General features: G+C 55.4%; 1 protein-coding gene across 7 annotated transcripts in view; it reads right to left on the reverse strand.

The window, feature by feature from the left end:
* The window catches only part of Ccdc88b (coiled-coil and HOOK domain protein 88B), a 30,244-nt gene that overhangs the window by 1,686 nt on the left and 13,299 nt on the right, over positions 1 to 15,259 (reverse strand). Inside the window, exons 1-26 of one of the 7 annotated variants that reach the window (NR_197272.1) lie at positions 14,129 to 14,257; positions 13,728 to 13,879; positions 13,472 to 13,583; positions 13,325 to 13,394; positions 13,187 to 13,245; positions 13,016 to 13,099; positions 12,186 to 12,329; positions 11,924 to 12,070; positions 11,732 to 11,813; positions 11,441 to 11,599; positions 10,797 to 10,943; positions 10,529 to 10,637; positions 10,241 to 10,377; positions 9,001 to 10,152; positions 4,443 to 4,570; positions 4,255 to 4,372; positions 3,907 to 4,002; positions 3,689 to 3,829; positions 2,983 to 3,239; positions 2,552 to 2,695; positions 2,191 to 2,377; positions 1,943 to 2,088; positions 1,623 to 1,721; positions 1,259 to 1,425; positions 568 to 774; positions 347 to 415 (exon numbers count right to left, since the gene is read on the reverse strand). Coding sequence is in view for 4 of the 7 variants with exons in the window: in NM_001432156.1 (NP_001419085.1) it covers positions 347 to 415; positions 568 to 774; positions 1,259 to 1,425; positions 1,623 to 1,721; positions 1,943 to 2,088; positions 2,191 to 2,377; positions 2,552 to 2,695; positions 2,983 to 3,239; positions 3,689 to 3,829; positions 3,907 to 4,002; positions 4,255 to 4,372; positions 4,443 to 4,570; positions 9,001 to 10,152; positions 10,241 to 10,377; positions 10,529 to 10,637; positions 10,797 to 10,943; positions 11,441 to 11,599; positions 11,732 to 11,813; positions 11,922 to 12,070; positions 12,186 to 12,329; positions 13,016 to 13,099; positions 13,187 to 13,245; positions 13,325 to 13,394; positions 13,472 to 13,583; positions 13,728 to 13,879; positions 14,129 to 14,188 (4,375 nt within the window). In the remaining 3 variants the exon portion in view is untranslated. Of the gene's footprint in view, positions 1 to 346; positions 416 to 567; positions 775 to 1,258; positions 1,426 to 1,622; positions 1,722 to 1,942; positions 2,089 to 2,190; positions 2,378 to 2,551; positions 2,696 to 2,982; positions 3,240 to 3,688; positions 3,830 to 3,906; positions 4,003 to 4,254; positions 4,373 to 4,442; positions 4,571 to 4,980; positions 5,131 to 9,000; positions 10,153 to 10,240; positions 10,378 to 10,528; positions 10,638 to 10,796; positions 10,944 to 11,440; positions 11,600 to 11,731; positions 11,814 to 11,921; positions 12,071 to 12,185; positions 12,330 to 13,015; positions 13,100 to 13,186; positions 13,246 to 13,324; positions 13,395 to 13,471; positions 13,584 to 13,727; positions 13,880 to 14,128; positions 14,265 to 15,259 lie in introns of those variants that run through there. The other 6 variants (NM_001432156.1, XR_015619571.1, XM_087548496.1 and 3 more) reach the window with 6 other exon arrangements.

Here is a 15,259-nt window from a genome sequence, read left to right on the forward strand (position 1 = left end):
CACATAGCTCACATTGTATCCCCCCCCCCAATCCAGACAGGGTCTTGCCATAGAGTCTAAGCTGGTCTTGAATTTGTAATTCTCCTGCCTCAGCCTCAGGTGCTGGGGTGGCCGGCGTGTACCACCCATACCATGTTCAGATTGTATTTCTGTCAGTCCTGGCTGTTGTAAACAGTGATTATTTTCAGGCAGTGTTTGCAGTCTGCCTCCCTACACCAGAATGTTCCCTGCCGTATCACCAGAGCATACCAGCTGGTGTTTGGTAAAGAATTCTTCCTCATCAGAAGAGAGAACTGGTCAACGAGACTTGCTGGAGACCCCAGATGGGGCACACATCCCCACTCACCCTCTCCAGTGGCATCTGCTTCATGTTCCGAGAGGGTCTCAATGGAGCCATCCCATTCCACACCAGATCCTAGGGATCAAAAGGCAGCCGCTGGGTCACAGTGCCGGGCAGCGGTGGGCAAGGCATACAGGAACACAGAGACTAAGAGGAATACCTCTCCTCCCCAAAATGCTGAGTCCACTGGATAATGGGGACTTATATTCGGGGACTCTATGTCTCACCTTTGCTGTGGGAACTGGGCGCCCCCAGGGGGCCTGGTCTTCGCTGTCTGAACCGCTGCCTTGGGGTGTCCCCTGGACTAAATGACGCAGAGCTTCGCCCGGCAGGGAATCGGGAGCTGAGTCTACGCCGCTGCCCACCTGCCAGGTTCTCGTCTCCCAAGCAGAGAGAGCTCTGGGCACGGCGCATGGGTGCTGGTGACGAGGACCCTGTGAGAGGCACATGCATGGGGAAGGTGGTCACCGAAGTACAGGGAGGGACCAGGCAAGCAGAGAGCCAGTGGGTGAGGTTACATAGGGTAGAAAGAAGAGCGTAGGAAGGAAGAGACCTGGCCGGTAAGCCTTCGCTGGTGGCTCACACAAGCTCACTGTGGAGCCTTGAGCAAGGTGCCCCATCCTCTCTGGTCCTCAGTTTCCTTTTGTATCACTAGAATAAATAATCTTTCCCTAATGTGCCCGGCTGCTCTGAGGTCTTAGGCATGACTGTGGGTTGTGTAGAAATGGAAAGGTGGCAATACAGGCAGAAAGGAGGTGCCCAGGCAGGGGACCCCTGGAGCAGAGAGCAGCCAACGGAGCATCAAGGCAGGTGGAGGTGGGTGGCAGGGAGCACAGGTGCAAGCCAGACAGTATAGCAGATGCCAAACGTGGGAGATATGGGATAGGGACATTCTGGTCACCAGACCCTCAGACCCACCTGTCCCATCTGCCTCCCTGCCCTCAGGGAGCTCCGTCTCCAGGGGGCCCCCCAAGCTTTCCGTGCTGCCAGCCCCATCGGCCCCCAGGCGTGGCCCCCCATGGAGGGCTCCCTCCCGCCGGGGCCGAATCAGCCTCTTCACCTTGTCTGCCAGCCAGCTGCCCTTCCTGGGGGCAAGAGGGCATAAGAAGGGATAAGGAAACAGGAAAAGGGAGGGAGAGGAGGATTGTATCAGGGGATGAAAAGGGTCAGGCAAACCCTTATTAAGACCTGCACCCCAGCCTGGCTTTCAGGGAGCTGGGTGTCAGAGGGTAGGACAGGGCAAAGGTTAGCAGGATCCCGGTTCCGGAAGGTGGGACCTCACTTGGTACGGGGTAGGGGCCCAGGTTCCAGCACACGGTACTGGTCCATGATTTTCTCCACCAGCTTCTGCTTCTCACGGCGCAAGGCATTAAGCTGGTCCCTGGTAGGAAGAGGAGAGAATAGGTTCAGAGAAATCCTGGCAAAGCCCTGGCAGAAGCAGGTATAACTCCGGACCGTCACATTGCAGGTAAGACTACCCTATGCCTGGAACTTTTCTCTTGGACCTGGGGGCGTGGGGTGGGGTGGGGTGGGGTGGGGGTGGAGGAGTGGGGATGAGAGGAAGTGGGGTTTCCTGAGGGGCCTGACCCTGAGCATGCTCACAGGTACTCTCGCTGCTCTCGATGCAGATGGTCACGACTCTCCAGGCTGCGCTCCAGCAGTTCTCTGTTCTCCCGGCTCAGGGCCTGTACCTCAGCTAACAGCTGCCTGTTCTCCTCTTCCTGCGCACTGCGAAGCTGGGTCAGAAGCTGCGGCCAGCAGCAAGGGCAGGATGAATACCCGGCTCCAGACTGTCCAGCTTGACTTGCCTACCCTGACTGCCCCAGGGCGCCCCCAGCACTGTGCCACACCTCACACTGTGTGGTCAGCCGACAGGCGCTCAGGTCCAACTGCTGGTTGGACTCACGCAGTTTCTGGCTCTGGATCTCAAGTTGTGCTCGCTCCAGTTCCAGCCTCGCCAGGCGGCTCCGCAGCTCCCCACGTTCACCCTGGAGCTCCCCTCGCTCCCGAGACACCTCAGCCAGTAGCATCTGAGCTCTTTGGAGACAAAGACAACTGCTCTCCCAAGAGCTAGGAAGCCCACACTCACAGAAAGGAGGAGAAACCGGACATGCAGGGGCAGTGACTAACACACCCTAACCCACTTCACATGTGGGAATGCTGATGGGGGGTTGGGGGGTGATGAGGGCAGGGCTGCACCAGGGCTAGCACCTGTCATGCTCATTCTGAAGTCTCCGCAACTCCTCCTCCAGTCCGCGCTGCCTATGTCCGTCCTGCATCAGGCGCTCGCGCTCTGCCAGTAAGGCCACCTCTTGTGCTTCCACACTGGCCCGCTGGGCCTGCAACTGCTCGTGCCTGTATGAACAAGGGTCCCAGAGGACTGCAGGGGCTGCAGCCTTGACAAGTAGGCACTGCATTGTGGGGATCTGAAAGTCTGATATCTGCTAAGCATAAGCACCACACCCCAGCAAAGCCCCAAAGCGGAACGCCATGCAGGGTACCACCATTCACAGCCTCAAAGTTGGGAAGCCTAGACTCCCACAAGAGAGGAGTAGTAGGATAGACACTTGGAGTATAGAATATCCCCTTGGTTGGGCCTGCTGAGGAAGACAGGCGAGTAAGCATGACAGGGGGAGACTCACCTGCCCTGGAGCTCACGGTGGGCCAGTTCCAATGCTCGCATATTGGCCTTGAGATCTCGGTGCCGCACCAACAGTCCCTCCAACTCCGTCTCCTGCCTTCGCTGCAGCTGCACTAAGGCCTCGTGGTCACGGAGCAGAGCCTGCTGCTGCCCACGAGTCTCCTCCTGGGCCCGCCTTGCTACCCGTACCTCCTCTTCTAGCACCCCCAGCTTCCTGTGCAGCTCCTGACCCTGAATCTCCATCATAGACTTTTCAGCCTAGGGTGGAACAGGTGGGGACGACCACTGTAGTGAGGCGCCCAGCCCACAAGGAATACAGGGCACGGCCCGAGACCACAGGGGCAGAGGACAGGAACAGCTATGGCGGAAGCCCAGTCACAACCGAAAGAACGGGTGGAGGTGGAAAGCAGCAGAGAGGAATCAGGGTGGTGGGGCCATGCAAGAGGTCCAAAACAGGGATGGGACACAAGGGTCGGGGACAGGGAAGGGGTGAAGACTAATGGCTGGCGTGGAGAGGCTGAGATGCTAGGATGACGGGGGATGGGAGTGGGTGCAGATGTGAATGCTGAAAGCAAGCAAAGGGAGAAGGTACAGCCTGTGACGGCCGAGGTCAGAGGGAAAGCACTTTGGAAGCAGACGAAGCCACTGGCTGGAGTAGAGAAAAGGGCATAAAATGACACTAACAAGAGCCCCATGCTGTCACACACCTGCAGGCGACTGCTGTGCTCCTGTGCCCGCTGACTCTGTAGCAGGAGCTCCTGTGCACGTCCCTGCAGGCTCCCCAGCTGCCCCTCCAGGTGCTGCAGCTGCCCCTGCAGAGCCGCCTTCTCAGCCACCAGTGTGGCATTCTGCCAGAGAGAGAGATTGCCGGTGGCTAAGCGGCTCGTCCTCCCATCCCCTGGGCAACCCATGCCCTGCCACTCACATTTCGCTCCACCTCGATGAGCCGTCCATTCTGGGTCTCCACAGTCCGAGGCTCAGCTCGTACCTCAGTTGCCTGGTCCACAGGGTACTGGCGCAGCTGCAGGGATGAGGTTCAGGGACACAGATTGCAGGTGCCTCACACACATAGGGAAGTGTAGGGGCTCAGGCAGATCAGTCATCCCAAGAAAAGGTTCCATCCACTTGAGGAACACAGGAAGCAGCCCCACCAGGGTAGGAGGTGAACAGCTATCCATCGATCTAGAAGTAAGACCTGAGCCCTGACAGCCCTGGTTGCCTACTCCCAGGTTGGGGCAAGGGGCCAGCACCTCAGTTCTCAGGACAGCTTTACCTGAATTAGCTCCTCCTCCAGCTGCAGGGCTCTGGCCTTGAGCTTCATCAATGCCTCCTCCTTATTGGTAGACGCTGCCTGCAGCTCAGCTTCCAGACGCTGCTCCAGATGCTGGTACCTACCAGGAGAAGCCTTAACATGCAGCTCTCACTTCCCTGTCCCTCCCTGCACCCAGCCACTGTGCCCACCTCTGGTGCTGGCTCTCCCGTTCTTGAAGGAACTTCTGGCGCTCTAAGGCCGCCTGCTCCAGCTCTCGCTGCAGATGCTCCAGCCGATCCCCCAATTCCTGGCCCCGTACCACAGCCTTCTCTAGCTCCTGTGGGCAGGCAGAGCAGACTCAGCAGGTGGGGTTGAAGATGGGGATCACTCCTCTTCCCCAGATTTAGAGGAAGGCTAGAAACAGGCCCGAGAAGAGGTCGTCTTGCTCTCTGCCTTGCTCGGTTACCCTGGCAAATGTCTCTGAGTTCCCATCTGGCGTGCATTGTTCACATCTGTAATACCAGCAACTCAAGAAGCCAAGATTGGAAGATGGCTGCAAAGTTAAGCACAGCCTGGGCTACACAGGAGGCCTAGGCTCAGTATGAGACCTTGTCTAAAAGACCTGGAGACGGAGTGCCAGCGGCTCTGTAGGATGGATATGAAGGGAGCTGGGGGCCTAAACCTGGTGGGGGTGAAGGCAACCCTTCAGTGAGGAGTCAGAGATGCACACTAAGCAAATGACTTCACCTCTTTGAGCCCATAGTTTCGAGGGTACCCATGAGGGCGGTAGGCCCTGGCAGCTGCTTTTCCAGGCATGTGCAGGGGCTGGGTGGAGGTAGGTCTGCAGAGCACCACAGAGGGGTGGCTACCAAGAGCTATCAGAACAGGAACTCAGGGATCTCGGGTCTAACCACAGAGCAGGGCTGCAGAGGTTGGTCAGAGACTATGGCATTTGGCAGTTGGGCCACACCATTCCAGGGCAGGGGTGGAAGGCCAATTCTGACCTGTGAGCTGCAAGGGGAGGGAGGCCAAACCATTCTGACTCCTGGGGACCCTAGAAAAATAAAACTGCACAAAGATGACACTGCCCAGTCACTGGCCACATCCTGCCTCCGAAAACTAAGGCTATTGAGCCATCATCATAAGTGACGACCCTTCACAGCTTGCCCTGGGCATTGCAGTTCCCAACAGATGTGGGCACAGTCTCTGGTTAAAACAACTAAAATTCAGCTGGTGGTGGTGGCGCATACTTTTAATCCCAGCACTAGGGAGACAGAGCCAGGTTCAAGGCCAGCCTGTTCTACAAAGCAAGTTCCTGGATAGACAAAGTTACATAGAGAAACCCTGTCCCAAAAAAAAAAAAAAAAGAAAGAAAGAAAGAAAGAAAAAAGAAAGAAAGAAAGAAAGAAAAGAAAAGAAAAAAAGAAAAGGAGGAGGAGGAGGAGGAGGAGGAGGAGGAGGAGGAGGAGGAGGAGGAGGAGGAGGAGGAGGAACTACAATTCCCATAGGAGGAGGAAAAGAACTACAATTCCCATAAGGCTCTGCTGCCCAAATGGCCACTAGAGCCTTAGCGTTCTCAGAGATACGAGAACCATGGTGCAGTTGCAAGTGGAGACCTGCGGCCCTGCCCGCTCACGGTTCTAGCTATAGCCGTACCAAGTGCCCCTCCACCCAGCCTGGGAGGCCTCTGTGACCACCTAAAAACCTTGGGATCCCTTCTCTGCAGTGCTAGCCAGGTCCTTCAATGCCACATCCAGGTAGTGCCCGGAACTGTTACAGTCAGGAAGTCGTCCCAATTCCCTCTAGCCCCAGCTTCTCCCACTCTAAGTCCTCAGAGCCAGTTCTTCCAGAGCCACCCTTACCTTCACTGCCAGCCCCTCTCCCAAAAAAGCAAAAGTGTACTGAGAGCCAGGAGCACCCTGAGCTCCTCCCACACATCGTTTTGTGAAATTGGATCAGATCAGGTAGGAACAGATAGGTTTTAGTTCCTCTTTCTCTCTCTCTCATCCCTTTTCTCCCTCTTTTTTTTTTTCTGAAACAGAGTCTCACTATATATTCCTGTCACTATAAACCAGGCTAAGCTCAAACTCACAGAGATCCACCTGTCTCTATTCCCAAATTCTAGGATTAGAGGAGTGTACATCTCCAGTCCTCTCTTGAGCCTATCTAGCTCAGGATGGCCTCTAACTCTCAATCCTCCTGCCTCGCCCTACCAAGAGCAGGATTGCAGGTAATGTACACAGGAGGGGCAGGTACAGGTTTGTTTCTGGTTTACAGATGAGGAAAACGACATTCTGAAGTAACTTGCTCCAAGCCACACAGCTGACAATCAGGAGGGTCTGAGACAGCACACAGTTCCTTCCTGGCAGATCTTTAGATCCCACGCCACATTAGGTACCCCAGAGAGACGCTCTCTCATCATTAACTCATTGTTCCAGATTCCCTACATCTCTCCCCCATACCTACCCCGTGCGTGCGTAACCAGTGTCTCCCGCCCCGACTCCTATTCCCCATCTTCATCATTGGGATGCTCCTATGTGAGGTGTTCTTCCAGTCTGTGCCCTGGGGTGGAACTGGAGACTGCTCACGCTGGAGCACCCAGTTCCCAGTCTTGGCAGCCACAGCTCTGCCCTAACCCTGGCCATTACCCTGTACTGTCCTTAGCTTTGTCTCCCTATGGGGATATCTCCAGCCTCCAGAGATACCATTCACTCACAACATAAGCCCCAACCTCTCCCTCAGCATAGAAGGAAGCTTTCGCCCTGCCCAATAGGAACCCTGCTAAATTCCTCCTCAGGCTCACCTCTCCTGACTTCTCCAACTCACAGCCTGGATCTGCTTCTCTCCACCTCCTCCAGAAAGCCTTACCCTGATGTATCCAGCCCGGACCATAGCTCCCTGCACCACGGCTTTCTGCACTGTCCTGTCACCTCCGCACCTATGCATATGGGCACCCCACACCTGGCCTGGTCACCACTGAACCCAAGCCTAACAAAGCATGTGAATGAATTAAAGAAATGCAAGAATTTCCAGACATCCCCCCCATCACCCTATGACCCTACCTGTCAGTTACCACTGCCCCCACCTCCTGATGGGCATTTCCCCTTTCATCACGGTGACCCTTGTCAAACTCAACCACACATGGGTTTGTCCACACCTGCAGCTTTCCATGTCAGCGGACAGAGTAGCAACTCCTTCAAAGCTGGCCACTGCTGTGACTTCTGAGTCCCCATCATCTCCAATACCTTAGAGTCCTTGGATTCTCTTGTCATTGGATTCTCTTGTCACTTCTCTCATCAAAGGTCTTAATCTTTTATTTTTTTTTTTGTTCTTTTTTTTTTTCGGAGCTGGGGACCGAACCCAGGGCCTTGCGCTTCCTAGGCAAGCGCTCTACCACTGAGCTAAATCCCCAACCTTAATCTTTTGTCATCAAGTAGCATCCTGGAAATTTTCCCCGAAGGCCTCTCACTCCCAGATAGGCACTATCGCCTCTTCCTGGGTACACAGCTAGCACTTCACTTGTTGTTGTTGTTGTTGTGTTATTTTTAAAACATTTGTTTTATGTATATGAGTACACTGTAGCTGTCCTTAGACATACCAGAAGAAGACATCAGATCTCATTACAGGTGGTTGTGACCCATCATGTGTTTGTTGGGATTTGAACTCAGGACCTCTGGAAGAGCAGCCAGTGCTCTTAACCACTGAGCCATCGCTCCAGGCCCTTACTGGTTCTTTTCCAGATAGGGTTTCTCTGTGAAGCCCTGGCTGTTCTAGAACTCACTCTGTAGACCAGGCTGGCTTCAAACTCACAGAGATCCACCTGCCTCTGCCTCCTGAGGGCTGAAATTAAAGGCATGCCGCCACTGCCTGACACACTAATCTTTACTGAATGTTTTGATTTTGTTTTCTCTCTAGGCGGAGTTTCATATAGCCCAGGATAGCCTCCAATTCATTGTAGAGTCAAGGATCTCTGTGCTGCCAACTTGACATCTGGGAACAGGGAACCTCAACTGGGAAAAATGCCTCCATCAGACTGTCTGTAGGCAGGTCTATGGGGCACTTCCTTGGTTAATGATTAATGCGGGAGAGCCCAGCCCATTGTGAGTGGTACCATCCCTGGACAGATTGTCCCGAGCTACATAAAAAAGCAAGGTGAGTAAGCTATGGAGAGGAGCCAGTAAGCAGAGCCCTTCCACGGCCTCTGCTCCACTCAGTTCTGTCTCCAGCTTCCTGCTCTTGAGTTAAGTTCCAATAGAAAAGCAAACTAAACACCTTGAACTTCTAATCCTCCTGCCTCCACATCCTGAGTGCTGGAATGAAAAGCATATGTCTAGTTTATATGGAGTTGGGTATGGAGCTGGGCGAGCTCGCTGCAGAACGGACTCCGTCCTGGCTCCTGGAGAACTATTGTTTGGTCACTTGCAGCAGGCCTTGGCCATGAGTCAGGCAATTTCCACATTATCCTGGTCTGCCAAGGGATCATGCGTGCTGTAGGGCACAGTGTCTGATTTATACAGGAAGATGGGGCTAGGGCAAAGGGACAGAGGCTACCACAACAGGAGTGCAGGACAGACCATAGAGCTGACAGTGCGAGTCTCTCCTGTAGCCGGCCCAATAAGGACTGGCTACCAGATGTCCTGCAACGGTAGGAGTGGCCTGGACTGTCTACTTTCAGTCCCATCTCAGTACAGCGAAGGGACCCACACCATACAAGCCAGCAACTGTCGCAGATCCTCATTACCCGACCCACCGCTGTACCCCACATACCTCCCTAAGGGCTTGCTTCTCCAGGTGCTCCCTCTCAGCTTCCTCCAGATGACAGCGGACCTGGCTCTCCAGAGCTTGCACCTGCTGCTCGGCAGCCTCAACTTGAGCCCGCAGCCTGGGCCCCTCGCGTTCCCATTGCCTCCGCTCCCGGCCCGCTGCTGCTAGCGCCTCTGCCAGTGCCTCCCGCTCACGTGATGCAGCCTCCAGCTCCAGGCTAGCTGCATCTACTGCTTCACGCAGACGGGCCTGTTCCCGGGCCCGGGCCTCTACCTCCAGATGGGCCTCAGCCTCTGTTCTGCGTGCTTGGGCCAGCTCCTCAGAGAGAGAGACAGCCTCTGCACTTCGGGCCTCCAGTCTTTGGGCTTGGGCTTGCAGTTTAGCCTCAAGGCTTACAACCTCTCTCCTTAGTTGTGCTACCTCATCTCTGAGGGCCTGCTCCTCTGGGATAGCAGTGGCCAGGGTCTCCCCTGGGATTGGCTCCTCCCTGGACCAGGCATCGGGAGGCCCTTCTGATGTCTGCTGTGGTTTCTGAAGGACCAGTTTATTGACCAACCCCTTGGGCCTCTGTTCGTGCCCTCCTGTCTCTGTCTGTTGCTTGGACAATTCTAGTTCCGGTTCCAGGGTCTTCTGATCCTTCAGTGGCTCCAGGAGGATGAACTCAGCAGATCTGGGCCTGCATTCGGGGTTCTCCTGTTTCAGGACCTGGGCCTCCGGTACCGACTCCCCTTCGGAAGCCTCCCTGCTGCCAGTCTCTCCTAGCTCCTGCACATCAATTCTGATCTCTGCACCCTGTGGTGGGTCCCAGACAATGGGGCTCTGGACAGAGACTCTATGACCAGACTTCTCCAGGGACTGATGTGCCTCCCCGGTAGGGTCTGATTCTTGAGTTTGGTCTGAGGTCTGGGGATCCTGAGATACCATCTGGAAAGGACTGTCCAACTCCGGGTGTGAATCGGGTGCCTGGAGACACTCAGATAACCTTGTGATTCCAGAGTATGATGCTGGGGAAGGCAGGTCCAAAGATCCCGGGCCTTCGCCTCCTATCTGGCAAGCCAGGCTTTTGGGACTGTGATCTAGGGCCAGGGGAGCTGCTGGAGCCCCATTAGTCACAGGCAGCATGGAGTCCTTGCTCTGCTCCTCCAGCAGAGGGCGCTGAGGACATATGAGAGAGACAATGGGGGGTGTATTAGAAGGGATGTAGGTGGGAAGCAGCGAGGATAAGGATATTGGAGGAACCTACCTGACTGTCAAGCTGTTCCCGAAGCATTTGTAGTTGGCCTCGAAGCGTCCGATTCTCCTGTTCCACTGTCCTTAGCCGCCCAGCCTCTGCTTCCCTCACCTCATCTTGCAGTGAGGGTGCTGCTCCCGGTAGGGAAGCTGGAGATATGATCAAGTCAAAACTCCGCCCACCCTCCCTGACTCCCGGCCCCAACACCTCTCAGACCTAGTAAGGGCTTGAAAACAAGTCCTCCCCATCAGAGTCTGCCTTCACCCCCAGATCCTCACCCTCACCCTAGGCCAGACTCACTCTCCCCAGGGGAGCCTGGGGGCGGCTCCAGGCTCCTCTGAAGTTCCAGTTCCAGTTCCACATTCTCTTCCACCAGCTGCTCCAACTGATGCCGCAGAGAGTCCAGGTCCTGGGATGTGGAAAAATGGCTCAGCACCTTGTTCATCTGGCCCAGGCCAAATGTACAAGTCTGAATATCATTCCCAACAGGAATCACTTAGAGCTCTGGGCATCACTGGAGTCATGAGGACCAGGGACAGTGGACTGCGGACAGGTCAACCTAGCTCACCGCATGGGCCTCGCCCAGCCGAGTACGCAACAGGAGGTTCTCCCGCTGGGTCTCGTGCAGCCTGGCTGAGCGTTCTCGGGCAATCTCCAGCTGCTCCTCCAGCAGGACCTTCGAGGCCTCCAGGGCCCCAGAAAGCACTCGCTCCTCCTGGTGGGAAAGATGGGAGGATCCTTGATGAGATGCAACCTTTATGCTCGTCCTTCCCCTGGGACAGCTTCAGACCCTGCCTCTTTCCCTACTTCTTCCCTCCAACTGCAGCTTTCTCCAAGATTTCCCCAGGTACTCCACCCTTCTGTACCCTGCCCCAAGGAGAAGCCTTCCAAGGCCACATCCCTCTAGACCACACTCACGGGTACCCACTACTTGGTGGAATCCCACTGCTGACTTCCCTATTCTACCCGTGGCCCCCATCCGTCTCTTCAAGCCCTGTCCTTCCATAGTCTCTTCTTCTCCCTTCCATCCGCCCATCCTAAAGGGCTTGTCCCAGACTCCACCTGCTGTATCCTCACGCACTTCACCCTGCTATCACGGTCTCCCAAGCAAAGCTAGGTCCACTCTTCTCTTGGCCAGACCCCTCCTGTACGCCCCGCCTTCAGGCCACGCCCCGGCGCAATATTCCGCCTCCAGCCTCGCCCCCACCTCACCTCTAGCTGGCCCTTAAAGACCTCTGCTGCGTGAAGCCTCTCGCGACAGCGCCGCAACTCTTCCTGCAGGCGTGGCAAGCGGCCGGCCCGCTCCCGCAGTGCCTCTGCCTCCTCGCGGTAGAGCTCTGCGCGCTTGGCTTGTCCAGACAGCGCCTGGGTCTGGGCCATATGGTGTAGAACTAGGATTAGCCAGCCACGCGACAGAGGAGTGAGGTATCACAAGAAGCAATAGGACCACGATGGGGAGGGGTCAATGAGGGGCAGAAGTGGGGGATGGGCGTTGGACTGCACCTCCTGGCGGAGCCTTCGAATTTCAGATTCCAAGCCCTGCACCTCAGCCTGGGAGTCCAGCAGCAGCTCGGCCTTCTCCTCCCTGGAGGGATGGAGTGATGGAAGGTGTCTGCCAGTTGCAAACCCACACCTGGGGTCTGGGGATCCATCCAGATCCCACTGGCCCCTTCCCCAGCCTTCAGACACTCACACCTCCTGCCGCAGGCGTCTCAGCTGGGCCTTGGCATTGGTCAACTGCAGAGCCAAATGGTGCGAGGGACCCTCCGCAGAAGCATTAGCAGAAGCCTCTGGCAACAGCAAGTGGGCTGGCTCCCGCTCTAGCAGTACTTCAGCCAACCGCTAGCAGGAAGTCAAAGGTCAGGAAGCACCTTCCAAAACCTCTGTACATCGGGCCTCCGATCCCCACAAAATCATTCTGGGTTATGACAACTGACAGCCCTTGCCTGTCCCCTACCTGTGCCCCCAGATCACGCTCTCGCACCAGCCTGGACATCGTCCCCATCAGATTCCGTAACTGCATCTCCAGCTCCTCAGCCACCAGCTCTGCAGATTCTGGTCCAGTCAGAGCCAGTACCACACCAGCACCAGGCTGGGTCACCTGAGGGCACGGAGAGCAATACATCAGAAGGAGGTGAAGGTGGCTTCAGGGGTGGCAAAAGCCTCCGGTGCCATCCACCACAGTACCTAGAGATCAAGGGTTAGACATAATTTCTGGCAGGCAGACAGACTGGAAGAGGGGCCATGACATGGAAGAGGTGGGAAATTTCCAAGATGGCCAGCTTCCTCCTCAGTCTGCTGACTTAAGACAAAAGCCTGGCTGGCAGCTTTTGCCCCCACTAGCGGTCCCCTGCTGACATAGCGGCTCAACAAGTTCAAGGCCTGATCAGGGCATATCACACAATGGTTTCAGACAAACCAACTATGGGCCTTCAAACTGACCGACCAAAGTAGAGGGAGGAAGACTCCTCAGAGTCTTTAAAACCCCAGGCCTCCAGAAGAGACTGCTTGTGTGTGTGTGTGTGTGTGTGTGTGTGTGTGTGTGTGTGTGTGTGTGTGTGCTTCCCGAGTCCTGCTTCTGCAAAGCAGAGTCTGTTTCTCTGTGTGTCTGCTCTGGCTCGCCCTCAATAAATGCCTTTCTTAACTGCTGCTTCTGTCTGCTGTGCAAGAGCTCTCTCTGCTGCCACCTGCTGCACTTCAGATTTTTTTTTCCTGCCATTTAATTCTTCAGCTGGCAGAGAAAATGAACCAAATCAAGCCCCTAGACTGTATCACTGCCATCGGTACCTCCTGGATGGCAGCAGCCAGCTCGCTCTGGACGTCAAGGCTGAGGCCCTGGATATGACGGATGAAGAGCTCCCGATGTTCACACTGTGGTAGACAGAAGGCCCAAAGCTGGCACACAGAGGTTCCCTTCTCCTGTCAGAATTCCATTCTGTTCTCCCGTCCCCTCTTCACCTGCACTGAGGCCCCCAGCAACAGCCGAAGGATGCCTTCCAGCTCGTCCACTGCCTCTTCTGCTGGGCACAAGACACAAAGGGTTAAAGAGGGACATGGGGCAGGGACAGAGGCCAGAGAGCAGGTAGGAAACAGTACCTGAGAAGGGGTCAAATCCCAGTGTCTGAAGGTCTGGAGGTGGTGACAGGATCAGCAGCTGCAGTTCCTCCTAGAATGGCCCACACTAAGAAAGACACCTTCACAAGGGGCTGCTGGGCCTCCTGTCAGGTCTCCCCAATGCCTTACCTGATAGAAATCCCTCAGTCGCCCCCACAGGTGATAGAGGTTCCATATCCTACAGGCTGCAGGACCATCATGCCCCTTGACCATCTGAAGTCGTCCTCGGGAACTGGGAGCACTATGACCACCCAGGGAACATGGATGAGAGGTTGGCTTGAGGATCTTCCCCAACCCCAGACTGGCCTTGCCCTCCATCCTCAGGCTCCTCCCACTATTCATTGCCCTCCCCCACCCCCAAACTCAACTTCCCCATGTCCCTTACATGATGCCCAGCACCCGAAGGAGTAAGTCTCCACTGATCAGCTTCAGGAATCTCCTCTCCGTACAAAGAGGCCCCTCCTCCTCCTCCTCCTCTTCCTCCTCTGTCCCCGATGATTCTTCTGCCTCCCCCACCAGCCCAGCCAATCCCAGTGCCTGTGGAAACAAATAGAAGTCAGCTAAACAGGTAGAAACCGCCTCCCACTAGTAAATGCATCCTGAGTCCCCGATCTGTCCCACACACACTTCACCAGTGCCCCTGAATGCCTCCTGCCCCAGTTCCCAGACCATCTCCCCCTCCCCCTCCTCTGCCTGCTGATGCTGTACAACCCAGCCACCCCTCCCCCAGCCCTCAGTCTGCTCTGACACTCTCTTCCTCTCCCAGCTGTCCCACCTGACCCTCACCCAGGTGGCCAGACTCCCACTCAGGAAGTCTCTGAGCCTGGGCCCCTTGGCCCCCTCCATGTTGGGGGACAGGGTGTAGTCCCTGTCACGCTGTGGCAGCTACACCTGCTCTGAGAGGAAGAGGAAGTCCCTGGCTGGGGGATCCCAGAGGCCCAGCCACAGACCCTGTACAGCTTCCTTCTTCCGGGGTTCTGCCGAGCTGCGAGTCCTGTCTCAGCAGCACACACATATACATCTTCCCTGGGTCTCAGATAAGACTGGCTACAAAGCTGTAAGTTAGCTGAGGGGAGGCCTAGAGGGTTCCAGACTCCATGGGGAATAAAGGGAAGACTTTTGCTCTGTGGGCAAGAGAGAGTGACCTCAGCCTGGCACTCTGTCACTAAAAGAGCTCTGGCCGTGCCGTGGAGTTTATAGGCTGGTCTAGCCTTTACTATAGGTAGTCCAAGATGCCCTTGAGTTTGTTCTTCATTTGTTAGTATCTCCGACAGCCTCATGCCAATCCATCAAACACTGACCTGCTGCAGATGCCGAATGTCCCAGCCAGCTCCTCTGAACTCCAGGAGGGAGTGGGTATTGACCGTGCTGTATTTCATGTATACTACTACACGGAGAAGTGGCTGTGACCCAGTAAACTCCTTAAAGGGAAGCACGCAATACTTGGGAATGTGGCTCAGTCTATAGAGGGTCTGCTTAATGTACACAAGGCCCTGGGTTCAATCCCTAGTACCTTATAAACCCAGAGTAGAGATACATGCCTGTAATTCCAGCCCTTGAAAGGTAGAGGCAGGAGAACCAGAAGTTCAAAGCCATCCTGGATTGCCTGTAGTGAATGCTAGACCAGCTAAGCCAATTTAGTGAGACCATCTCCCAAAATAATGATGAGGCCGGGAGTGGTGGCACACATCTTTACTCTCTGCACCCAGGAGGAACAGGCAGGTAGATCTCTGAGTTCAAAGCCAGTCTAGTCTACATAGTGAGTTCTAGGATAGCCGGGCCTATTTAGAGAGACCCTGTTTTAGAAAAAAAGAAAGACAGAAGGAAAGGAAGAAAGATGGTGATAGTCACGTGAAGTATGACATTGTAGTCCTACTAAGTGCTTTCATGGGGCAGTCAGAGAAGGCTTCCAAGAGG

The sequence above is a fragment of the Rattus norvegicus genome, chromosome 1 (genome assembly GCF_021556685.1).
Source record: "Rattus norvegicus strain SHRSP/BbbUtx chromosome 1, alternate assembly SHRSP_T2T, whole genome shotgun sequence".
Taxonomy (NCBI): Eukaryota; Metazoa; Chordata; class Mammalia; order Rodentia; family Muridae; genus Rattus; species Rattus norvegicus.